This window comes from Rhododendron vialii, chromosome 12a, assembly GCF_030253575.1.
Source record: "Rhododendron vialii isolate Sample 1 chromosome 12a, ASM3025357v1".
In the NCBI taxonomy this organism is placed as follows: Eukaryota; Viridiplantae; Streptophyta; class Magnoliopsida; order Ericales; family Ericaceae; genus Rhododendron; species Rhododendron vialii.
In genome coordinates, this window is record NC_080568.1 from 7,037,143 (window position 1) to 7,063,582 (window position 26,440).

General features: G+C 37.2%; 3 protein-coding genes across 3 annotated transcripts in view; 1 reads left to right on the forward strand and 2 right to left on the reverse strand.

Moving 5' to 3' along the window:
* The window catches only part of LOC131310370 (uncharacterized), a 54,511-nt gene extending 39,093 nt beyond the window's left edge, over positions 1-15,418 (forward strand). The window contains exon 7 of the transcript XR_009195184.1: positions 15,003-15,418. The gene's annotated coding sequence lies outside the window, so the exon portion shown is untranslated. The remainder of the gene's footprint in view (positions 1-15,002) is intronic.
* A 1,230-nt stretch (positions 15,419-16,648) lies between these two features.
* LOC131310369 (glutathione S-transferase U18-like) lies at positions 16,649-20,877 on the reverse strand. Its single transcript, XM_058337355.1, has 2 exons — positions 20,511-20,877; positions 16,649-17,152 (listed from the first exon to the last, which is right to left on the reverse strand). Exons 1-2 carry the CDS (start codon positions 20,826-20,828, stop codon positions 16,796-16,798), a joined length of 675 nt encoding a protein of 224 aa, XP_058193338.1. The 5' UTR covers positions 20,829-20,877; the 3' UTR covers positions 16,649-16,795.
* Positions 20,878-22,766: 1,889 nt separating this feature from the next.
* Positions 22,767-26,304, reverse strand: LOC131310358 (glutathione S-transferase U17-like). The gene is made up of 2 exons (XM_058337343.1): positions 25,789-26,304; positions 22,767-23,364 (listed from the first exon to the last, which is right to left on the reverse strand). The coding sequence occupies exons 1-2, from the start codon at positions 26,107-26,109 to the stop codon at positions 22,999-23,001; spliced, it is 687 nt and encodes a 228-aa protein (XP_058193326.1). The 5' UTR covers positions 26,110-26,304; the 3' UTR covers positions 22,767-22,998.
* Positions 26,305-26,440: the final 136 nt, after the last annotated feature.

Sequence of the window (26,440 nt, forward strand, 5' to 3'; positions counted from 1 at the left end):
TAGGCCAAATCCTAGGTTATAATGAAGGTTCTATGGCTTGTCAAATCCTAGAATGGGTTGGCTTGTAAGAAAGAATAACATCATTGACTAGGATTATACTTAAAGTTGTCTAGTCAAGGGTTGTCAAGTAGAATCTAGGTTGAGTGTACAATAAGTAGCTTGTGTAAGTGTCCAAATTTTGCGCACACACACACTCTCCCCCTCTCTCCCCATTCGGCCTCCCCCCTCTCTCTCTCTTTCGGATTCTCTCTCTCTCTCTCTCTCTCTCTCTCTCTCTCTCTCTCTCTCTCACTCTCTTTGGTACATATATATATATATATATGTGTGTGTGTGTGTGTGTGTGTGTGTGTGTGTGTGTGTGTGTACATGTATATATATGTGTGTCTAGGAAAGTAAGTCTAGGATTAATAGGTTTTTAAGGCTAAAATTCCTAGGTGTTACCCAAATTATGCAACCTAGAGGGGGGGTGAATAGGATTGCTAGTAATAATTACCAATAAAAATTTATCTCTAACAATATATGCAAACAATAAGTATGCAATCAAAATAGAGAGATAGAGAGATAGAACCCGTTTATAGTGGTTCGGTCCGGATTTGTCCACGGTCCGGCCCTACTCCACTTCTCCTCAAGCAATTACTTGAAGGTTAGACTAATCTTTAAAAGATTACAACTTGTAAGTCTTGCGGGTGCTTACAAGAACCGAATGCCTCTAGCTTTCCCGAGGAGCTAGCACAACCGCAAGAATTTTCTCCGAAAACTTCTCAAAAACAATAACACCCAAATTCCAACCCGAATTTGGTCTTCTAAGCTTTCAAGTGTTTGACTCAAACACTCACTTAGGAAATACAAGTATGTGAAGAAGGTATGAAAATTATCGCTCACGACTTGTACAAATTTTCTCTCAAGAATAATATGAAAGTGGAAGAACAATGAGAATTTTTGGCTTTGATCTTTTGAGAATTTGCTCTTGCAATAATATGGAATGTTGTAGCTTGTGTATGTACTCATTAATGAGTTCTTGATGCCTTATATAGCCATCCATATGCTTCCTAGCCGTTGGAAACTAGCCGTTTGAAACTAGCCGTTGGAAACTAGCCGTTTGAAACTAGCCGTTGGAAACTAGCCGTTTGAAACTAGCCGTTGGAAACTAGCCGTTTGAAACTAGCCGTTTGATAGAGTGGTCATCCGGGTGGTCGTCCGGTTGTCACAGCTTTCTGTTCAGACAGCCGGCTTGTCAGCCGGTTCGTCAACCTGTGGCTCACAATTTCATCTAAATAAACCGTTAAAGCATGTATTGAGCTCAATAAAGTCTTTGTAAATATAAATCATGAATCCAAGAGACTTTATGCTATATTTCAAGGTCACGAAAATATTTAATTCGGGAATCGACTTTTCGATAATTTTGTATTTGCCGAATAAAAATATCATTGAATTAATCATCAAAATAATTAATAGAGATGCATATAAATTTTCACAAATTATAATGCATACATTTTTCAACAATCTCCCCCTTTTTGATGATGACACAAAATGATAGTTTTTATTCAAGTAGGAGTTATGCCAATCTCCCCCTTAATACATGCACCAAAGCAGTTATCTATGATCAACGAGTAATAGCAATAATCATCAGATCATAGCAAGCAATTTTTTAAATTTGCCCAAAATGGCAAGATAGATCAATTAAAACTTGGCTTTTTCTCCCCCTGTGACATCATAAAAAAAAACTAAAAAGAGAAAAACAATAGGGCCATGGTTCCAGCACCATGCCGCTCTTGCCCTGTAGCACTCTATCTTCGTTCATTGAGAGCTTGGCGTCCTTGATTTTCGTATTCTCGAATAATGGCTGCTACAACGGCAGCTATAATGCCAATCCAATACCACAGAGTATCCACATTTATATTCCATCCGAACCATGGTGGTATTCTCATGGTAAGTAACGCACACAGCAGAATGAAGATAAAGAGTTGCATCCAAATGGTTTGGATAAACAACCTGAACTCTGCTCGTTCGGCATCTCTTTCGTAAAACTCAAACGGTAACCTTTGCGGTATGTTTGCCATTGCTTGATGAGAGATTTAGGCCGAGAGAGAAGGAAAGATAGATAGATGAAGAGATAGAGAGAGTGTTGTTGAATTTATAGAGTATGAGAGAAGTGTTTGAGGATAAGGGATAGAGATGCGGCGCCGAATTGTTTGAAATGCTGCGCCGAATTGTTTGAAATGGTGCGCCGAATTGATTGAATTGCTGCGCCGAAAGAGAGATAATAGGGGATGCGGCGCCGAATAGGACAAGAATAGGGGTGGCGCCGAAAAGAACAAGAATAGGGGAAGAAAATTGTGTTCGGGTGTTTATTGTTGTGTCCCCTTAATACATGCTCCCCCTAAAAGAGAGCTTTTTTAAAGAATGCGAGGGGTATTACCGAGAATGATTATCCCTGCAAGCTTAGAGACAAGAAATTCATATCGGCGAAGTATATAAGAGACAATTTAAGCACTAAGCCATGAAGTTCATACAAACTAAGTGTAAGAGACTTAATAAATCAGAGTTAGCAACGCAAAAGCTTGAATAAGTCTCAACCTCACGGTTGTCCGGTTGGACATCCGCTTGGACATCCGACTGACTGTCACGACCCTGACCCGCCCCTTGAGGTCTTAATCATGACAAATGCCAGTGATTTCTAGCAGAGGGCTCCCAAAAGACAGATTTCCAAAACCCACGAAATTATCAGCATATAACAGATTTGTTCAAGACTCAAAATAAATGATCAAACTTGATTCTTGTACATCTAACCAACACTTAAACATGTAAAGAAGGTAGGAGATCCCTACCTCGAGGGTTAGAAGCAAGCCCGAACATGGAGGAAACCTCAAAGTGCTCCGATCATGATTCTTCTTCGATCAATAGGAAGATCTCGTCGCGTAGAACAACTTTAGTACTTGGGATTTTTCCGAAATCTCATTCTAAGGCGATGAAATCGAAGAGAGAAGTTTGGAGGAGAGGTGAGAAAGAGAGAGAGTCGGTCGAGGGAGTAGAGAGAGAGAAACGTGTGTGTGTCTGCCCGGAAAAGAAAAGAAATATATGTGGGGGAGAATTATCCCCTACACACACCTTCACTTATACACCCATGCATATTACACTTGCATCCCGAACTTCTAAATTCTAGCACATTCGACATCCGAACTCATTCTCCATTTTATATCACAACTCATGCCTTAATAAAACATAAAGAATTATGGAAATAAAATACGGGTCTCTACACTGACAAATGCAGGTTAAGTCCAGAAAACGTTTAAGAGGAGTAGCATTAAAGACCATAAAACTGTTTTTCTGCATACCAAACACAGGAAAATGAATCATATGATAAAATGTTTGGAGGGTGATTTCTTTATCAAGATCATTTGTACTCTCCATCAAGTATGATATTTACGAATTCAATCAACTCAACATTGAATCCAAAAAAAACTTTTGACATCAAGAACACAAAACTTTTTCATAAATGATTAGACATGCCGAGTTCTCGTCGAATGAAACAAAATTGTTCTTCACCAAGGGGTTTTGTGAAAATGTCCGCCAATTGCTTGTCGGTACTAATAAAGTTAAGTTCAATATCCCCTTTTTGAACATGATCTCTTATAAAATGATGTCTAATCTCAATATGTTTTGTTCGAGAATGTTGAATCGGATTCTTGGTTAAGCTAATTGCACTAGTATTATCACATTTAATAGGAATATGATCATATTGCAAATTGAAATCCTCCATTTGTTGTTTGATCCACAATATTTGGGCACAACAACTTCCGGCCGCTACATATTCCGCCTCGGCGGTAGATAGAGCTACGGAATTTTGTTTCTTGCTATGCCAAGACACTAGAGAGTGCCCTAGAAATTGGCAAGTCCCACTTGTACTTTTACGATCAACTTTGAAACCTCCAAAATCCGCATCCGAATAACCAATTAAATCAAATGCAACTCCACGTGGATAAAACAATCCTAAGTCATGAGAACCGCCAACATATTTAAAGATACGTTTAATAGCTTTTAAATGCGATTCTTTAGGACATGATTGAAATCTAGCACACATGCAAACACAAAACATTATATCCGGTCTACTTGCAGTGAGATAAAGTAATGAGCCGATCATACCTCGATACATCTTTTCATTGACGGCCTTACCATTCTCATCTTTGTCTAGCTTAGTTGATGTGCTCATTGGTGTGCTCGTTGGCTTTGATCCTTCCATGCCAAACTTCTTAATAAGTTCTTTCGCATACTTGGCTTGGTTGATTAGGATCCCCTCATTAGTTTGCTTGATTTGAAGTCCGAGGAAGAAGTTAAGCTCCCCCATCATACTCATTTCAAATTCACCTTGCATACACTTAGCAAACTCTTTGCACATATTATCATTAGTGGCACCAAAGACAATATCATCAACATATATTTGAATAATGAGCATATCTTTACCTTTGGCTTTAATGAAAAGAGTAGTATCAATTTTTCCACGAGTAAAGCCATTGTCAAGCAAGAATGAACTAAGTCTATCATACCATGCACGTGGTGCTTGCTTCAAACCATATAAAGCTTTTGAGAGTTTAAAAACATGATCGGGGTATACATGATCTTCAAAGCCGGGAGGTTGTTTGACATAAACTTCTTCATTTATGAACCCATTCAAAAATGCACTTTTCACATCCATTTGATAAAGCTTGAAATTTTTGAAAGATGCAAAGGCAAGCAATATGCGAATAGCCTCTAATCTAGCTACCGGTGCAAAAGTTTCTTCAAAATCAATACCTTCTTCTTGATTATAACCTTGAGCAACAAGTCTAGCTTTATTCCTAACAATATTTCCGGATTCATCTAGCTTGTTACGAAAAACCCATTTAGTACCTATAATAGAGTGATCAAGAGGCTTAGGTACTAATGCCCAAACTTTATTCCTTTCAAATTGATTTAACTCATCTTGCATGGCCAAAATCCAATTTTCATCATCTTGAGCTTCCGGAAAGTTTTTAGGCTCAATTTGAGAAACAAAAGCTTGATTTTCACAAAAATTTCTATGAGACGAGCGAGTGGTTACCCCTTTCGAAACTTCTCCAAGAATCAAGTTTTTTGGATGGTTTTGCACGAATCTCCAATCCTTGGAAAGATCTTGGTTGTCTCCCATGGCATCTTGAGGTTGATTAATAACTTCATCTTCTTTGATTTGAGAGCTTTCTACTTGAGTATCACCATCAACTTTTTCTTGAATTGTCAAGTCATGAATCTCATGTGTAATTTCTAAGTCATCATTATCAACAACATCCTTAGTAGCACAAGGATTAGATTCATCAAAGGAAACGTGAATAGATTCTTCAACAAGATTAGTGCGCTTATTATAAATTCTATATGCTTTGCTAGTAAGAGAGTAACCAATAAAGATGCCTTCATCCGATTTTGAATCAAATTTACCCAAGTCATCTTTTCCATTGTTTAATACATAACATTTACAACCGAAGGCATGAAAGTAATTAATGTTGGGTATTCTACCATTCCAAAGCTCATAAGGAGTTTTCTTGAGGATAGGCCTAATTAAAACTCGATTCAAAATATAGCATGAGGTATTAACGGCTTCCGCCCAAAAATATTTTGGCAAAGAGTTTTCACAAAGCATAGTGCGGGCCATTTCTTCCAAAGTACGATTCTTTCTCTCAACTACTCCATTTTGTTGAGGAGTACGAGGTACAGAAAAGTTATGACCAATACCATGTTCATCACAAAACTTTTCATATAAAGAATTGTCAAGTTCTTTTCCATGATCCGTACGAATGTTAGAAATAACAAAGCCTTTTTCATTTTGAACTCTTCTACAAAGTTTAGTGAAATTAGGATAAGCCTCATTCTTATGAGCTAGGAACATCACCCATGTATATCTAGAGAAATCATCAACAACAACAAGACAATAATAGTTTCCACAAAGACTTGGAGAGCGAGTTGGTCCAAACAAATCCATATGAAGTAATTGCAAAGGTCTAGTAGTTGAAACAACATTTTTGGACTTAAAAGAAACCTTGGTTTGTTTTCCTTGTTGGCAAGGACCACAAAGTCTATCTTTTTCAAATTTGATTTTAGGAAGACCTTTTACCAAATTTTTTCTAGAGAGTTTTGAAATAGCATCCATACTTGCATGTCCTAGGCGCCTATGCCAAAGCCAACTATTTTCACTCAAAGCGGAAAAACATTTTATATCACAATTACTTAAATCATTGAGATTAAAAACATATACATTTTCAAATCTTTGTCCAACGAAGAGTGTCTTGTTGCTTTTGTCATTTTCAATGATACATTTGGATTTTTCAAAGATAACACGATTTCCTCTATCACATAATTGACTTATGCTAAGAAGATTGTGTTTTAAACCACTAACAAGTAAAACATCTTCAATAATAGGAGAATTACCTATATCACCGATTCCTATGATTTTGCCTTTGTTGTTGTCTCCAAATGTGACATGTCCACCATCTTTAGACGAAAGAGAATTGAAAGCCCTCTTGTCACCGGTCATGTGTCTTGAACATCCACTATCAAGGTACCAACTTCCTTCCTTGAGAGAACTTTTGAAGCATACCTACAATAGCACATCAATTCTTGACTTTTGGTACCCAAATCATCTTGGGTCCTTGAAGGTTAGCATTGATACGGTTCTTAGGAACCCAGACCTTTTTTGCATTAGAAGATGAGTATCCTTTCATAGGACATGTAGGAGAAATATGACCAATTTTACCACAATAATGACATGTCAATTTAGAATGGCTAAAAGGAGGAACATCTTTTTCAAAAAGATTTTTGTGTTGAGTGGGATTATAACCAATTCCGGCCTTGTGAAAAGAAACCATTTGTTTTCCAAGAAGAATGTCTAAACTTTCTTTTCCATTAGTGAGTTTTGAAAGAGAATTAGTTAAATCATCAATTTGTTTTTCTAAAGATTCGTTTTTGGAAGTATCCTTCAAATACTCTTTTTCTTTTTCCAAAGAGGTTCTTAAACTTTCATTTTCTTCCTCCAAAATATTTTTCTCTTCAATTAAATCATCTATTTCTAGTGAAAGATCTTTAGCAACCTTTTTAAGAAATTTGTTTTTAGAAACAACCTTTTCAAATTCTACTTTCAACTCTTTATAGGCAATAAATAATTCATCAAAGGAATAGGATGAGTCGAGATCTACCTCGTTTTCTTCGATGGCCATGAAACACAAGTTAGCGACCTCTTGTTGCTCATCGTCCTCATCGGAGCTACTATCGTCACTATTGTCCCATGCGGCCATCATAGCTCTCTTTTTGTCCTTCTTTGAATATTTTTTTGCATATGGACATTCACTTTTGATGTGGCCGGGCTTCTTGCACTCGTAGCAAATGATTGGATCCTTTTTACTATTTTCTTCTTTGCCTCCATCTTTTCTTGAAAATCCTCTGCCTTTGTGAGATGCTCTATTTTTGAGGAGTTTCTTGAACGTTTTTGTGATGAGCGCCATTTCATCATCCTCACTTTCGTTGCTTGAATCCTCCTTGCTTTTTGATTTGCTTGTTGTACTTTTGAAGGCAAGATCCTTAACTTTCTTCTCTTTTTCACCCTTGAGGTTGTGATGCATTTCCTCCGTCATGAGAGATCCCATGAGCTTGTCCATCGTGTATGTTGAGAAATCTTTGGATTGTAGGATGATGGAGGTGGTAGTGTCCCAATTGGTTGGCATGGAACGGAGCACCTTCCTTGTCATTTCGGATTGACTGTAAATCTTTCCAAGAGCTTTTAAACCGTTAGTAATACTAGCAAATCTAGCAAACATTTGAGATATAGATTCATCCGGTTTCATTTTGAAGAGCTCATAGCTATGCACAAGAATATCAATTTTGGACTCCTTAACTTGACTATCTCCTTCATGTGACATTTCTAACTTATCCCATATTTCTTTAGCCGATTCACATGCGGAAACACAATCATATTCATTGGGAGTAATAGCACAAAAAAGAAGGTTCATAGCTCTATAGTTCTTTTCTATTGAAGCCTTTTCCAAATGACTCCACTCATAATCTGGTTTAGGCATAGTCTCTTCTCCAACTTTCTTAGTAGGAATAATGGGACCATTTTTGATAATTTTCCATAGATCATAATCCGTGGATTGAATAAAGATCATCATTCTATTTTTCCAATGAGAGTAATTTTCTCCGGTGAACAAGGGAGGTCTATTGGACGATTGACCTTCGATACAAGAAACATTACTAGTGGTTGCCATGGATCTTAACTCTTAGATGGTTAAATCTACAAACAAGAGCCGAGGCTCTGATACCAATTGTTACCCAAATTATGCAACCTAGAGGGGGGGTGAATAGGATTGCTAGTAATAATTACCAATAAAAATTTATCTCTAACAATATATGCAAACAATAAGTATGCAATCAAAATAGAGAGATAGAGAGATAGAACCCGTTTATAGTGGTTCGGTCCGGATTTGTCCACGGTCCGGCCCTACTCCACTTCTCCTCAAGCAATTACTTGAAGGTTAGACTAATCTTTAAAAGATTACAACTTGTAAGTCTTGCGGGTGCTTACAAGAACCGAATGCCTCTAGCTTTCCCGAGGAGCTAGCACAACCGCAAGAATTTTCTCCGAAAACTTCTCAAAAACAATAACACCCAAATTCCAACCCGAATTTGGTCTTCTAAGCTTTCAAGTGTTTGACTCAAACACTCACTTAGGAAATACAAGTATGTGAAGAAGGTATGAAAATTATCGCTCACGACTTGTACAAATTTTCTCTCAAGAATAATATGAAAGTGGAAGAACAATGAGAATTTTTGGCTTTGATCTTTTGAGAATTTGCTCTTGCAATAATATGGAATGTTGTAGCTTGTGTATGTACTCATTAATGAGTTCTTGATGCCTTATATAGCCATCCATATGCTTCCTAGCCGTTGGAAACTAGCTGTTGGAACTAGCCGTTGGAAACTAGCCGTTTGAAACTAGCCGTTGGAAACTAGCCGTTTGAAACTAGCCGTTGGAAACTAGCCGTTTGAAACTAGCCGTTTGAAACTAGCCGTTTGAAACTAGCCGTTGGAAACTAGCCGTTTGAAACTAGCCGTTTGATAGAGTGGTCATCCGGGTGGTCGTCCGGTTGTCACAGCTTTCTGTTCAGACAGCCGGCTTGTCAGCCGGTTCGTCAACCTGTGGCTCACAATTTCATCTAAATAAACCGTTAAAGCATGTATTGAGCTCAATAAAGTCTTTGTAAATATAAATCATGAATCCAAGAGACTTTATGCTATATTTCAAGGTCACGAAAATATTTAATTCGGGAATCGACTTTTCGATAATTTTGTATTTGCCGAATAAAAATATCATTGAATTAATCATCAAAATAATTAATAGAGATGCATATAAATTTTCACAAATTATAATGCATACATTTTTCAACACTAGGGTTGCATGCATGCATGGCTAGGTTAACTAGTTTTGGAAGTAAAATGATGAGATTCCTTGGCCCATGATTATGTATGGTCAAATCAAAGCCTTATTGGCGACTTGATAATCAATGACCAATGGTCAAAAATTTTCCTAGCATTTATGAACCAAAGGGTAAAGGAATATGGGTTATAATTAGGGTTTGAAATGACTTGTCATGGGGTATAATAATTACCCCTAAAAGTCTAAGGGTTCAATTAGGGTTCGGGAGGTTCAAAAGGCTCCAAGTCGGTCAAAAAGGTCCAATTAGGGTTAGGGTAATGTAACTAGGTGAATCGGTGGTCCGGTTCCACCAACTAATCGGTTGGATGCTAATTCTACTTGCCAAGTAGGATTTCTAGCCAAGAAATATAATTTAAAGATTTTATCTAACTCGTTAGGAAAATATACAAGTGCTTTTATAAGCATACTTGTCTTTAGAAAATGACTAGATTGTCCGGCGTGAAAGATATCATTTTACAAGTCTCAAATCTAATTATGACGGATTATTAAAATTAAAAAGAAATTTTTTAGTAGCAAATCCAAGTAGTTAAAATAAAATTTAAATATTTAACGAAATTTTTATTTACCAAAAATCAGGGTCGTTACACTTATCTTCAGCACTTTAGCTTCATAGCTCCCAGCAGCTTCCACAGCACCAAACAGCTTTCACAGCATCTTATTTTTATTCTCTAAACTTAAGTAAAGATTGCATTTTAAACCTTTATTTTACCTTTTCTTTACTTCAATTTATTTAATGCCCCCATTTGGAAACAATGGCATTACCAGAATTTTGAGATTTCAATCCAATCAAAATGTTGACCCCCAGCTTTTAGTGTAAAAAAGAAAACAACACACTTTTCTATCGAATAAATGGCTCAAAACATGACCTTAATCTTTGAATAAAACCTTGCAATTTTGAAGTTGCTCTTAGAAAAATTCAAGGATCAATTACCGCCATTTTTTATCTCGAAAATCGATATTTTTTCGAAAAGTGATTTTTCCATACTTAGACAAATTTTCAGGGGCCGACAGGGTCTTCATTGGTTCCTCGAGTACTTGGATGCACTCGGGCCATGGATGATGTCAAAATATGCCTTATTCACATGATTTACCTGAAAGCACTAAAAACATACCTTATGAGTAAACGCAATTAAGAAGCAACTAATTAAGCGATGAAATTAACTAAAACTAGATACTAGCGCACCCTGCATTGCATTAACGGGTGCTTATCAGGTACACTTCTTCTACTTCTAGTCTTAACCAAACGAGGAAGTCTATAAATGTGGAATTCATGTGATAGTGATTTAGCAATATTGGTTTTAACTGTAGCTAAAATCTTGATTCTATAGGTTGCATATGGTTGTTGACATTGAGTTTGGGAGGTTCTTCTTGATGATTTAGTAGAATTGTGATTATCTGTGAATATGTTCCCAATTCAATACTTGTATAGAAAAACATGAGCCCTTATTCAATATTCATACCATGGCCTTAAAGAAAAACTTGGGCATTTGCTTTCTACTCATTTCACTGTAGTAATTGAAAACTTGTGTCATTATTCTATACTTGCATGCTGGTTTTTGAAACTTAAAAGTGTAAATTTTAATTTCTCATGATAGGCAAACCCCGATGCAAAGAAGTTCCATATGCGGCCTCTTCCCAAGTTTGATCAACTAGTGGTAATCTTTGGGAAAGATTGAGCTACGGTGCTTGTGCTGAAACTGCCGAAGAAAAGAAGCGTCGATAGGAAAAAGAGCGGAGTGAAAGAAGCTTGTACTATATTGATGAATTCTTGACTCAAAATGAAGTGCAGTTTGAAAACTTGGATGACAGATTACGATAACCTTCAAAAAAATTTCACCTCGATTCAAAACCATCCTCCAAAGGCACTAAAAGAAAAAGAGCAATGGTTGATTTACTGCTTGAGCAATTTCAAGTGTTCAACAACGGAATCAATGAAGTTGCTACTGCACTAGAGAAGGAAATCTGGTTCTCCATGAAGGAAACTTGGCACTAAAAGAGGGCCAACCACGTGTTTACTCTGAGGAAGAAGTATTCTAGGAATCGGAAAATTTGGGAGTTGAAGAAGACCTTCAGTTTCTTGCTTACAACTTCATTACGTCAAATCCAGGACTAGTGAGAGCTTTCTTTGTTTGTCCAACTCACCGATGCAAGGCATGGCTAGTTGAAAAGATTCGTGCTTCTAGTAACACATGTTGAGGTGGAGTATGGAATTTTTGGATGAAACTGTTCGAAGGTATGTGCATTTTGCTGATGACTTTAGTGGTGCAGAAGGCCAGAGTTGGAAATCATAACTTCGTGGGAAGCACTTACGTTTTGAAGAGACTTTTTGGTGGAACTATATATGTGTATGGTGTGATACTGACTGTGTTTTTGCAAAGTCTCAGAACCTGATGCAGTGGTTGTAACATTATGAACTTGTAAATATTTTACTGGTATGTGGTTTAGTTGAATAGTTGTGCTTCTTGGAAATATATCTGCTGGAATGTCAATGGAAATATATCATGCGTGATTTCTTATTTCTACAATTTCTATTTCAAATGCTTTGAGTTTTGGCTTTTGATATTCCAGGTGTGTTCCATTTGTGTGTTTGGATGATGAAGCAACTAACTTTTGAATTTATAATGAAAAGGTAGTTAAAATTTTTTTCTTTTCTTTCCATTTTCCTTTTGAAGCCAAACAAGAGAAAACCATTTTCCTCATAGTTTCTTTTCATTTTCTTTCTACAATCAAACAAGATAAAAGAATTCACTTTCTTCCATTTTCCCTCTCTTTATTTTCCTTTCCTTTCCTTTCCTTTCCTTTACACAAGTTCCAAACAGAGCCTTAATTCGCCCATTAACCCAAAAATATATTTTAAGTATTTAAAATGACTAAAACACCCATGAATACGTAAAATGATGAAATTACCCATGTACACAAACATGACCAAATTATCCATGTGTGCTATAATGACCAAATTACCCTTGTTCACTAGTTTCTGGATTTCCAAATAACCCAACAAATATTGGCCACTAATGCAAGAATACCAATGCCCATACAATAAAGAAAATGGGGTGCCAAAACACTTTTCCTTACACCCTGCCATTGTCTTGGGTTTGCATGGGTAGTATAGTCATTAAAGGGCCTTTTTATTGGTGCCCAAGTCCGACAAAGCCATTGGCCTCTATTTTGACCAATTCTTCCTTGATTTGGGGGAGGAAGCGTGTCTGAGGCAACAAATAATGGAAAATTTAAATAATTATCATCTTTATCCATGTCATGTAATAATTCATCCCGTCCACTTTTCATACTTATGTTTTCATTCTTGCATTATGTAAATTACCATTATTACCCTTTATTCTATTTTACACACACACACACACACACACACACACACACACACACATATATATATATATATATATATATATATATATACGGGGTGGTTCCGGGGACACTTAAAAAAACCCTTAAAAAAACACTTCATAGTTTCCGATCGAATTTTGATGATCCGGGCCGCTCAATGTGATCAGAACGTGATTTTAAGGGTGCCCGTGAGAAATCAGTAAAAAAAAAAGCCGGGAAGGGTTTCATCCGAACAGTTTTTTATTGAACTTTATTGAACGATCTAATAAAAAATTGCTCAAATCAAGCCCTTCCCGGTTAGTTTTTTTGCCAGTTTCTCGCGGGCACCCTTAAAATCACGTTCTGAACACATTGAGCGGCTCGAATCATCAAAATTTGATCGGGAACTATGAGATTAAGATTTGGAGTGTTTTTTTAAGGGGTTTTTTAAGTGTCCCCTTAAAAAATATATGCAGAGATTTTTAAAAAAATATATGCAGAGATTTTTAGGACTAAAAGATAATCTTGAAGATCCTCTAACTTAATTCTAGGATAACCACCTAGTCAAATCCCTAGGATTAAAGAGTTTGCTTTGAGTGTTGGTTCACCCTTCTTTGATGCTAGGCCTTCTCTAGAGTCTTCACCGCCTCATCGTGCGCCACCAGAGCCTTGTCCTTATGGTATAGGTCACTATATGCAAAATATTCATTGGTAAGCTGATAAGCTGTTTATACTCGTTTTTGGCATCGCAGATCGGGTTAGCCGTGATTAGCCATTTAATTAATTTTTTGATTAAATTGGGCCGAAACTGTGTAATTGATTGGCGATTAAGTATTGGGCCATGAGTTTTTTCTCTTACATTTGGGCCCAAGAAGAACGCAGCCCACGATTTTGGGGAAGGAAACCCATGGTTTGGCCCACAAAGAAAATGCTGATTTGGCCCACGAAGTGTTTTGGCCACGATTTTAGGGAGTTGGTTATTTCCTGGAGGCAGTTGATTTCTTCCCATTCAAAGGCCGCATGTCAAGCTAGCACAAAAAGGGGAAGTGGGGAGTTACTTGCCACATCACCCATGATCTTTCAACTGCTGAAAATTGCCAATGATCTTGCATGCACAAAAGAAGGAGCATCAAGGGACACTTGGCGGCATATGGAGCAAGCAGAAATTCGGATTCAAGCCTGAATCAGCTTACTGCTTTGCCTATATATAGTAGAATCAAAGAAGAAAAACGGGTCCAACATAAATCAAAGCTCAACACTTCAAAACACTTTCGTACTTTTAGCAAAGTAGACTATCGAGTACCTCGTACTCAAACTTATTCGAACTCACTTCTTTTAGTAGCTTGAATTTTACTTTTCTTGTACCACTTTATTATCTTGGTGTAATAAAATTTATGTTTTACGTTCCATTTCCTATACGACTAGAAAATTTTAAGTCTACAACCGTGTGGCAAACCACGAATCTCCTTGTGATCATTAACCCTTTGGGTCACACGCAATCGCCTTAAAAGTTAAAAGTCACGATTCACGGCAATCGTCATCCGAAGTTAGGCGCTACAAGTCTTGGCACGCTCGCACTCAACCAACCAATGCCTGCAAACACATCCGCACCTTGTTTGGCGTACGTGTGTCAAAAACGAGAGTTTTCACACGCTTCCTAACTTAGTATATTTTCCTTGTGAAATGACATCTGTTTTTCATTAAGTGAGGTTCAGTTAATTGAATTCATACATTTGAGCTTATTGATGTTGTGTGTTAGATACCAAAACTCCTTTTGAAATTGTGTTTGGTTTATGTCATCTTCATCGTTCTGGATTCTTGCGGTCTATGATTTGGACCAGTGGATGATATACATCTTTCATCATATACCATGTAAAGACTGCATTTTGAGGTTCATTTTGGGATGGTTCTGCTACTCTGTATTTGTTTATTTACAAATACTTAATTTCTAGGTCTTTGTTAGCTTGTCGTACCAATGTAGTCATATTAGAAAATTATATAAATCCTATTGAAAGAAACGGTTAGAGAAACCTTCTCTGCTAAACATTTAAAGTAGTCATTTTAAGCTAATTTTGATATGTGTGGGTACCTATGGCTATGATTAGTTCTTTTGACACTCAATTGGGTTTGAATCCAACAGTAAATGACATGCTGACTATACTCTGTGCTCGCCGTGGCTGCTGAGGTTTCATCGGCGTTTAGCCGTGTTTTGCACGGTTTGGCTGGTGTTTCGCTCTTTGCATCCAGAGTCCACCGTGGCAACGGGGACTCGCCCCGGAGTAGTGTCCTGATTGCAGCATTGAACCGGAATCCGGATTTTCACTCGCCCCATTCGTGCCTTGAGCTGCCGGCGTGGCCTTAAGGGAGAGCATATCCTTGGATGGGTTGTGACGTCCTTTGGCTTGAAGTTATGCCATTCCCGGGACTCTTATTAGAGATAAAATTATTTACACGGCCAGTGTAAGCATTTGTTTTCTCCAAATAGTTTTAGTGTTACTTTTCAGGGGTTAATAGAAGTTGTATTATAGAATTATGGGTAAGTAATCCTGATAATTGCTCAAAGGCCAGGGGGTCAGGTGCCCACCCTGATCTCAATGTAAATACTGATAACCATTTGAAGTCAGTGCTGGCCCCGACATTTGGGTTGTCCAAGCTTGACTTTCCGCTTGGTTGCCCACTCGAAAATTCTAATCGCAATGAAGATTTGCAGGGAACCACGCAAGAAAAAATGCGTTTGGACTCATTCCGGGTCTCACAAAAATCTAGAAAAATATACAAAATTTTTTGAATATTATTTTATGGGGTCCTGTAAAAAATCGGCTCCAAGGGATATCGATCGGTAAGTATTACTTTTGGATTCGTTGGGGCGAAACTGCTCAATTCGTCTATATGAATTCAAAAGTAACACTTACTGATGTCCGTTGAAACTGATTTTTTATAGAGCCCCATAAAATAATATTAAAAAATTTATGAATATTTTTCTAGATTTTTGTGGGACTTGGAATGGGCCTAAACGAGTTTTTTCTTATGTGGTTGTCTGCAAATCTTTATTGCGAATAACAAGGCTCATTGCCCACTAGTGTTAAGTATAAAAAAAAGACATACAAGCAACAACAAAAAAAAGGACAAAAACAAAATTATATTAACCATTTAGCTTGAATTACATCATCCGTCCCTTCTCGTTTTGGCTATAGCGTCCCTTTTCTTTTTTTTCTTCTTATTAATAGTCCTCCTTATTTTCTCTCTTAATAATTTGCCCTCTTAATTTTTTTTTTATCTGTTATTTACCTAAGGTATGTAAAAACCTCTCTTTTACCCTCCTAATTTTCTCAAGTATCATAATTTTTTAAAGTAGGTGGAAACCATACATATAGACTTTTTTTTAAAAATTTGTACAAAATTTTTTGAATGATGCCCCTAAAATTTTTTACTGGATTTCTAATTTTTTTTTTTTGTTGCCCCTTGCCGGGGGTTGCCTGAGCCGGCCGGCTTGCGGGGCTTACCCCTGGCCGGCCCTATTTGAAGTGGACCTCACTGTACTTATGTCAACGCCGAAATTGACGTCTCGCAGCATATTATGGACATATGAATGAGCGTGTTTAGCTCCCCTGACCGATTTTAGATACATTAAAGGAACCTGATTCAATCTATCAAAGGATTACAAAGTGCCGAGGTATCGATCCTGAATGCAAGTGTACGTAACTGGAGGATATCTAATTTTCAACTTGTTCAGGCTATTTCTGTATGGTTGGAGTATACAGCAGAAAATGCACACACCCCTCTGACACAAACTCAATAGTATAAGCAACTCCAAAAACCAATACAAACAAGAACAATTTATTGAATTACAAAACCCAGAAGGAAAACAAACCAAAATTGAAAAATGAAACCAGAAAAGAAAAAAAAAATCCAGAGGAATGTAAAGCAGCCCAATTTATTGACTTGGTGAAAATGGAAAAGCAAAACCGTATTGGAAATTTACTGGGCTTTAGCTCGGGCAGCCATAAACTTCACAATCTTATCTGCTTCCGGAATGACATCTTTCGCATTAGCATTTGAAACGAACCTCTCGGCCCATCCAAATAGACCCGGTGTTTTGGTTTCGTCTAGCAGCTTTACATCAGCCATCTTCTCGACCGCTCTCAGCCACCCCAAGAAGCTCCCGAGGGCTATATCGACATACCCGATGGTGTCACCACCGAAGAAGTCCTTTCCCTTGCCACATTTGGCCAAAGCATCCTCCAATGGCATGAGCGCTTCCATAAATTGCTCTATTGCTGCCACTTTCGCCTCCTCTCCCTCTGCGTTCCGGAGACTGTTTAGTGTAGGCCACCACTGCGCAGTCATGTACATTATATCATGCATGGGTACAGTGTGAAAATTCCTTCAGTAATCATAATTTTTCAGAAAAAAAAAAAAAAAAATCTTACTTGCAACTTCCTGAAAGTAAAACCTAAGGCAACGTACTTAGCTTGGTCATATTCATATTTTTTATTCATTTGTTGGAATCATCATTTGAACAATCTTCCTAATAGGTCTTAAAAAAAAAAAAACCTTTTTCTATGAGCTTTCGTGTGAGTCTTTGCTCTTTTACTAGAAAGAAAAAAAGAACCAGTAAAGAAGTCGGGCGTCCCATAGATTTAAAAACCGGATGCTAAGAAACGGTTTTTTGGACCTTCGGTACACCCCGCTATACCGGGTTTTCAAAAAATCCACAACCATATCGTCCGGTTCACGTACGTATCGCTTTGTATCCGATTTTCTGTCCGCTAAATGACTGTGACGGCTGCTATGTCACTGCTACGCGCGGCCGCTTCAAGTACTCTAGCGCCGGAAATAATTTTTTAAAAATTATGCCCGCTAAATCCGATATCCTCTAGGTAACATTTGATACTTCTGCTATTGTTTGGCAGTCCACTACCGCTATTTAAAATCTTGCATCCAACAAAGAAACTAAAAGTATCTCCAATCGTGACATCAAATTTGGAGATATCAAAATTTTGAAGGATTATGTTACAATTTAACATCTTCATACTTGAGCATAATTTAAAAAAGTACTACTCCCCATCTCCACCCAAAGTGTCTTGTCTGTATTTAATTGTTTACTTGAATTTCCAACAAAAGTGCGTCCAATTAATAGTAGCATTTTCAAAAGTAATAGGGAAATGATTTTGTCACTCTATTTTTTGTTAACGTCACTCCCCTACAAGTGTATTTTTGTTGCAGTATATTTTTGCACAAAAAATACACTTATATGAGAGTAGCGTTAATAAAAAAGAGAGTGGCAAAATGAGCAGCCAAGTAATAACATGTTTACTTTACTACTCCTATTGCACATGCATCACTCCCCGGGGTTTCTGCTAAACTAAATAGACTAAATGTTTTTTTCTCGACAAAAGAAATTTTATTAATCTCAGAAAAGAATACAAAGATTAAAAAGGCACTACTACAATAATAGATATGCGTCACGCTAAGGAGATTCACAAAGATCACGGTTTTCAGTGAAAACGTGATAAAAAGTGGTGCTTAAATTTTTTTATCTCAGTTTAAGTCCAAAGCTGAGATAAAAAGTGAGTTTTAGCACGATATAAAAGACCTCGCTCTTGCGGTGAGATAAAAGAAAAACAACCTCACCCTTGCAACGTGATAAAAGATTTTAGAGCGGAAAAAAAATGAGATAAAAGATCTCGCTCTTGTGACGAGATAAAAGAAAAAAGACCTCACCCTTGTGGCGTGATAAAAAAGAGAAAAGATCTCACCCTTGTGGCGTGATAAAAGATTTTAGGGCGGAAAAGAATGGGATAAAAGATCTCGCTCTTGTGGCAAGATAAAATAGAAATGACCTCACCCTTGTTGCGTGATAAAAAATTTTAGCGCGAAAAAAAGTGAGATAAATGATCTCACTTTTGCAGTGAGATAAAAAGCCTACCTATTTAGGCACGCAGTCTAAATTTCCATGTGGGCGGGCTAGTACTTATTTAGACAGACTTTGAAAAGTTATGTGAGAAAACAATATCGTTAAAGAACTTCGAAAAGTTTTTTTTTGTTTTTACAAAAGGTAAGAAGATAAGCCCTAATTACACCCATTCCAAAAAATCTTTACGTTTCATCAATCTTCACGCCCAAAGAGAGATAGAGAGAGAGTGAGAGAGAAGACAAATCCCACAACTAGGTTCCACCAGTGCCTAGTTGTTTCTTCGACGATGGGCGGACTATTCCGCTGGTGCCCGATTTTCACCTGGGCGAGCCGTGATCTTTATGGTTTATTGTAGACTTGTAGTAGTAAAATTTAGTTATTTTGGATATCTTCCAAGTATACGTTTGACACATTAGGTAAACTTTTTTTTTCACCCCAAGAAAATTTTTTGATGACCAACAACTAATTTTGATTGGCAAAAGATCTGTTGTCGTATTTTTAAAAAATTTTAAACAATGTTTATATATGTATTTTTATATATTTTAATATCATGTTAATTGCATTTCAAAAAATTCAGCAAATTTTAAGGGGAAAAAAAAGTTTTCACACTTTAGGAAGTAAGTATAAATATTTTTGTTTTCCTAATGTAACAGAAGTTCTTGGCTAGCTTAGTGGTAAGGGCTTGGAAAATTAACTAAGGGTGCGTGGGTTCGAAACTTGGTAATGACAAGAAAAGATGGTTTAGTAGATACAAAAAAAAGATCACGCGCAATGGTTTTTCATCTCTGTTTATGGTGGTGTGATCATTTTGAACTTTCAATCACGGTTATAAACTGTGATCTAAAGTGACATACAATCACACCCAGAAAAGAGAAATGATCACGCCCAAGAGAAACAATCACGGTTTATAACCGTGATAAAAGAGAAACGATCACGCCTTTTGGCCGTGATTGTTTCTCTCTTTCAATCACGGTTTATAACCGTGATAAAAGAGAGTGACTTACAATCAACACTTAGATCCATCACGGTAGCAGGAGTGTGATGAAAAATTTACAATCACGGCTAATTGCTGTGATTTTTATGATTTATTGTAGTAGTGAGGGTAAGGGCAAGCAAAAGTTACCCGAGACCCAAAGAGAAACGTTGACAAGAAACCAACAAAGAAAAGCAAACTCCTTCAAACATCGCCACACCAAAGAAAAAACAACAGCCACCACACGCACAGATGAGACTGGAAAAAAAAAAAAACTACAAATAGACCATATGGTTTTTTTTTTGCTCGGCACTAACTAGTCTTTTAGTTGATGCATGTGATGAAAATGACCTTCTTAAAAATTGGTGAAAACATGAGCTTTAGTCCATTTAGTTTAGCAGGAACGCACCCTTATTTGACCTCAACTTCGATATGTGAAGCTTGCCAATTGAAAATCGAGAATTGAACGTTCATTTTAACATCAGAGTTAATGGCTGATGCTAAGTTGATGTTGAAGCTCCCCATAGGTTAATGATGTTAAATCAAATTTAACTATAATAACTATAAACTGAAATAGAAAAATAGTACAGTAGAGTGTTTTCTCAACGAGTTCTACACAATAAACAATTTCGATCACTTATTGGGTCCGAAATGAACTAAAAAAAGAAAACTTGTCCAGCGTCCGCACAAATGAAAATGGATAGGAACTCGTCCCGGATTTACCGGCTTCTTCTACCATAACTCCTGCTGTCTACTTCGAATAAAACAATACGATAAATAATCATTTGGGATCAGGAAAATACCTTATCATCAACGTAAGCAGCCCAGAACTGGGCCATGGCCCGGTCATGTGGATCTGAAGGGAGAATACTCGGGCCGTCAGTCCACGCCCCGTCGATATACTGCACAATAATAAGGGACTCGCAAATGGGTTTTCCCCTGTGGATCATAACCGGGATTTTCTTATGAACCGGGTTCGATTTCAGTAGCAACTCGCTTTTGGACGGGAATGTCTCCTCGAGAAACTCGTAGTCGACGGACTTCAAGTTGAGGGCGATTTCAACCCGGTTCGCGTATGGGCACGTCGTTGTGCCTAGAACCTTTACGTCACCCGATACCATGGATTTGCGTTTGAAGTAGCGGAGGGCTGTTTGTTAAAGAGGAAATGTGTCTTGGGGAGTTGGTATGGATTGGGAAATTAAGGGTTATTGATACTTTATACTGGTACTAGGATTTTGGGTTGGGGAATAAACTACGAAGATGGGTGCCGTCGTTCACGTACTTGAATGCGTCACGGAAAGTTTGAAATGTAATGCGTTCACGTACGTAATTGAATGCATCATGCAAAATTTGAAATGTGATGACTTATCCTCAAGGACCTCAACACCCCCACCAAACTCCACTTTTTAGCTCCACCCGGGCCAATAATAAAATCCAAACCGTTTATCTCGCAGGTCTCTTATTCACGAACATGCATATAAAAATCAGTTTGATTGAAAATTGACGAGTATCTGGAAAAAAAAAAATATATATATATATATATATATATATATATATATATATATATATATATATATATATATATATATTAATGATTGCATTGGGCATTTGGGCTCCTTTGGCTTGCCTTGTTTTGTGACCACTCTATCATCTCAAAGGGTATGTTTAGTTCGATGGAATAGAATTGACAATAGAATAGAATTGAGGTTCGGAATGAAATTGGAGGAAATGAGATTAGAATATCCTTTCCATTCCCAAGTTTGGTTGTGCTTAGGAATAGTCATTCTTATCCGCACTGGAATGGTGTGACAATAGTAGTTTTTGGAGTGGAAATAGTGATTTTTGGACTAGCAATAGCAATTTTGGTGTGGCAAAATTGAATCTTGGAGTGGTACTAATAATTTTGGTGTGACAAAGAAATAGAATGACAATTCCTTAGTTTTTTTTAGTGGAATAATAATTTCTTTATTAAGGTGAATAGTGATTCAATTGGGAATGATCATTCCATCATTTAATGGTGAACCAAACAAGGGAATAAGTATTTCATGAAATGACCATTCCATTCCAAGATTGATTCCATCGAACCAAACATACCCAAATTGTTGTAAAATCCTTAGGTCTCTTCCCAAGAGGTTTAGGGTTGAGGTCACCACTATAGAAGAGCGTCTGGACGTTGATAATTTGACCTTTGCCAAGTTTGTAGAAAAGCTTCAAATCTTTGAGATTAACCATTTCTCCGATTTCAAACCCTCTTAAGTCCGCCCATGAAGACACCTCAAAGACTTGTGAAGCTGATGATGATTTGAGTGACGAAGAGCTTGCTAAAGTTTGCTAGGAAATTCAAAAAGTTTTTTTAGGAGAAGGGACCGACCTAGGTAAGCCCAAGTATAGCTCTTTATTGCTCTTTACTTATATTAGTTGATTTGAATTGCTTGGCATATGAAGGGAGCTAGGTTTAGATAGTTGATGATTTGAGTTGTTGGTTGGTTTAATTTTTAATTGACAGTCCCATTCAACACACCCCAATGTTTTTTATCATTCAAACCCAAAATTATTTAAAAATAATGAATATGTGGACTCTGGAGCAGACGCCAAACAACCATTGAATCTGGCAGGGCCAATTTCGTAAAGTTTTTCACGTGTCGTCATGGTATTCATGTATCCTTTCATCGAGTTTTTTTTTAATATTCTAAGGGTAAGGAAAATTAACTGTGCTCAATATTGTCCTTCGTTATTTTTTCTCTTCTTATCCCTCAAACCAAATAAGGGAATAGAAATTTTTTTTAAAATTTTCGTGTCATATCTCTTCATTTCCTCAAGATCCAGCCATTTCCGTCTTTGTTGAAGTAAATATCGAAACGCAGTCACCACTCTGAGTTAAACTCTCAAAAAAAAAAGAAAGCAAAAACTGGAAGAGAGAATAACTTATTCACGGTTTCGGGCAGTCTCACCCGTCCGTTTCGGCAATCAACAGTTGAGATACGTTTTAAACTATTACCGGTATTAATTAAATATTTTTACCGTTAATAGTTTGTCCTTAATTTGGATCGTTCAAAATATTTTTGGACTGCCGAGATTGGCCTCCATAAACTTTATTTACGGGAGGTTCTCAAAATGGAAAGCAACTCTCAAAAACACTACAACCAGAACAATTCTTTGAATTACAAAACCCAGAAGGAAAAAACAATTACTAAATTGCAAACCGAGAACAAAAACAACAACGACAACAACAACAACCTGGGCAATCTAAGCAGCCCGATTTATTTGACTTGGGACAGCTGGATTGGAAAACTACTGAGCTTTAGCTTTGGCAGCAAAAAACTTGGCAATCTCCACAAGCTTCTCTACTTCCGGGAGGACATCCTTCACAGCAGCATTTGAAGAAAACCTCTTGGCCCATCCGAACAGCCTAGGGGTCTTGGTTTCATCGAGCACCTTTACATCGCCCATCTTCTCGGTTGCTCTCAGCCACCTCAAGAAGCTTCCGAGGGCTATATCAAGGTACCCAATGGTGTCACCGCCGAAGAAGTCCTTTCCCTTTCCACATTTGGCGTATGCATCCTCCAACAGCATCATCGCTTCCATAACTTGCTCTAGTGCTGCTGCTTTTGCCTCCTCTCCCTCTGCGATCCTGATCCCCTTCAATGTCGGCCACAACTGCGCAATCATGTATATTATAGTTACAATTGATGGTTACCGACCGTGACGGACAGAGGCCTGGTGAGCCGGCAATTGCACATTCATGTATATTATACTTCTTCCGTCTCAATTTGTTTGTCCAATATTGGGAATCCAACTTATTTAGGGAGCATAATGATTACACCTAAAAGTAATTTACTTTCAAATATTTACCCTTCACCTTTTTTGAAAAGTTACTTTATTTCAAAAAAGTAAGGGCAAAAAGGGAATTTTATCCATTTAAAAGTCAAATAGACAAATAAATTGGAACAAGACAAAGTCAAAAAGTAGACAAACAAATCGGGACAGAAGAAATAATTTTTTTTACTGGCAAAAGAAATTTTATGAATCTCCGCAAGATTACAAAGATTAAAAAGATAAGGACAAATTAAAATTAAAATTACTTAATATATAAGACTACCCTAGACCCAAAAGGTGGCCCTAAACCAACAAACCCCAAACATCCCAAAAAACAAGACCCCCTGCCCAAACTGCCATCCCACCGGAGAAAACAAACGAACCACCGCTGGTACCAACCCCTGTTGCACTCGATGCTTACTGACAAAGATTGACAGAGGGCGGGGAGCCAAAGCGACTTTACCCATGTTTCAAATTTATTGGGAAAGCTCTTTAAAGTTCAAGGATAAACATCTTTTGTAATCAAATATAAAGACAAATGTGTCTATGAAAGTGCCTAAAATCCTGTGGTATCATATGAAAGTGCCTAAAATTCTAGAATACCCTATGAAAGTGCCTAAAACACTAAGGTACCCTATATATGAAAATGCATAAAATCCTAGGGTACCCAATGAAAATACTTAAATTAAACTAATAAAATCCTACAATAGGAAAGTAAGTGCACCCTAAAACCCTATAAAAGTGGCTTATAGCTAAAAAACTAAAAAAATTAAAGGACATCCATTGAAAACTACAGAGTATTTTGCTGATGTCCTTCCTTTAAATGAAAACTATTTTACCGTCCTTATGGCAAATTTTTCCAAATTTCTACTCCCTCCGTTCCTTTTTAAGTGTTATGTTTCATAACTCCAACTTATTAAAAAAATATCATCATTATGCCTTTCACATCAACTTTTTCCTCAACTTTATCTACTTACCCATCATTATTACACTTTTACTCACTTACTTTTCAAAATGGAATCTACTTTTAGGGATAAAATAGAAAATGCACTAACTTTTACCCATTAACTTTACAAAATTGACACTTTTTAAGGGACAACCCAAAATGGAATACTGGACTCTAAATAAGACGGAGGGAGTATTAGATTCTACAGTAATTTTTATCTCAAGAAGGTTAAAATATGATTGGTTGAGAATTAATGAAGTACTTAAATGGGATAAAACGAGACAGAAAAGACTTATTAAAGCCTTTAACATTTTTTTCCACTTAGACTCGTATTATTAGAGGATAAATTCCTTCGAAATTTGCTCTTCACTCTACTCTTTGACTCAAAAAGTCAAACTTATATCAAATTGAATTTTACGTGGTTTTATAATAAGATCAAGAAAGACACAACTTTTTACTTACATTTTAAAAAAGCTATTTTGCACCTCCAAAATTTACATTTATGCCATTAATAAAACTTTGTACTAGGATCCAGTTTATTTGCTTCATATCAAATGAAGTTTTCAGTGAAATTTTTACTCAAATTTAACCAAAATTATCAATAATTAAATGCGGCAGATGCTCTTAGAAAAGCAAACTCTAAGGGCCCGTTTGCTAGGGGAGAAGAGAGGGGGTGGGAGAAGAAATCCCATGTTGGGTAGTGGGAGAAAGAAGGAGAAGAAGGCATGGGGGAGAGCTTATCCGTTGGAGAGGTCTTAACTAACCCTGCCCCAACCTAGAATAAGCTAATCCGGGTGGGGGGAAAACCGGACTTACCCCACATTTTTTTGTATTCTCAATGCAATAACTTAATAAGTGCAACCAACTAATTTCTCGTATTATCGACTATAATCCACATATATCAATTACCACTTAAGCCAAATATAAGTTTATCTTCTCCTTGCATAATCCCTTTAGACTATATCCACCTCTTATTCCTTTCTTTTTTATTTACCCCAAAACTTTACATTCCGCCAAACGAGCCAGAAAAGTGGTAGGAATCCATTTCTAGCTACCAATGAAGAAAATAAAACTCTTGTTAGCTAGAGCTGCTCCTCCACATTCGGAACACTGGATGATTACCTAGTCATAAACTTCAAGGCTCCGAAATTAATCGATTGACCATTAGTTAAAGTAAACAAAAAAGAAACTACAGCTTCTAACTGCATGGCTACTATTGAATTGCCCGCATATTTTCCAGTAAAAAGTGTGAACTCTCAACTCCTGCTTTCTACTCCACAATAAAAAGAAGAGATAAAAAAATCAAACCAAAAACATACCTTGTCATCAACATAAGCAGCCCAGAATCGGGCCATGGCCCGGTCATACGGATCCAAAGGGAGAATACTCGGGCCATCAGTCCATACCTCGTCGATATACTGCACAATAATAAGAGACTCGCAAATGGGTTTTCCTCCATGAATCATAACCGGGACTTTCTTGTGAACCGGGTTCGATTTCAGTAGCAACTCGCTTTTGAACCCAACTTTTTGCTCAAGAAACTCGTAGTTGATGGACTTCAAGTTAAGGGCGATTTGAACCCGGTTCACGAACGGGCTAGGCGGTGCACCTAGAACCTTTACGTCGTCATTCGGTGCCATTGATTTGGGTTTGAAGTAACAGAGGAACCTATGAGCTAGGAAATGTAGTTTTGGATGTGGGGTAGTAAAGGAGGGGATGTTGATATTTTATAGTAGTTGTAGGGTTTGTTGAGTCTTTAATTTGACGGTTGGGCAATATGCCCACCAAACTTTCTACTATCGGTCCGGCTAATTGGTGTCAAAAATGGCAAATTTAACAATTTAATTGCCCATCCTATGCTTTTAGTACAAACTTGGGGAATTTGCATTTCAGTGGGACAAATAATGCCCAAACTCATAGAAAGGTTTTTTTGGAATTGCATAAATATAAAACGGAGGAAAAAAAAATTCC

What these genes read in the sequence shown, in the direction of transcription:
- LOC131310369 (XM_058337355.1), bottom strand. Translation starts at nt 20,828, where the DNA reads ATGGTATCGGGTGACGTAAAGGTTCTAGGCACAACGACGTGCCCATAC. An exon ending in CTGCTTACGTTGATGATAAG is followed by an intron (nt 17,153 to 20,510) that starts GTATTTTCCTGA and finishes ATGACTGCGCAG; the next exon opens with TGGTGGCCTACACTAAACAG.
- LOC131310358 (XM_058337343.1), bottom strand. Translation starts at nt 26,109, where the DNA reads ATGGCACCGAATGACGACGTAAAGGTTCTAGGTGCACCGCCTAGCCCG. An exon ending in CTGCTTATGTTGATGACAAG is followed by an intron (nt 23,365 to 25,788) that starts GTATGTTTTTGG and finishes ATGATTGCGCAG; the next exon opens with TTGTGGCCGACATTGAAGGG.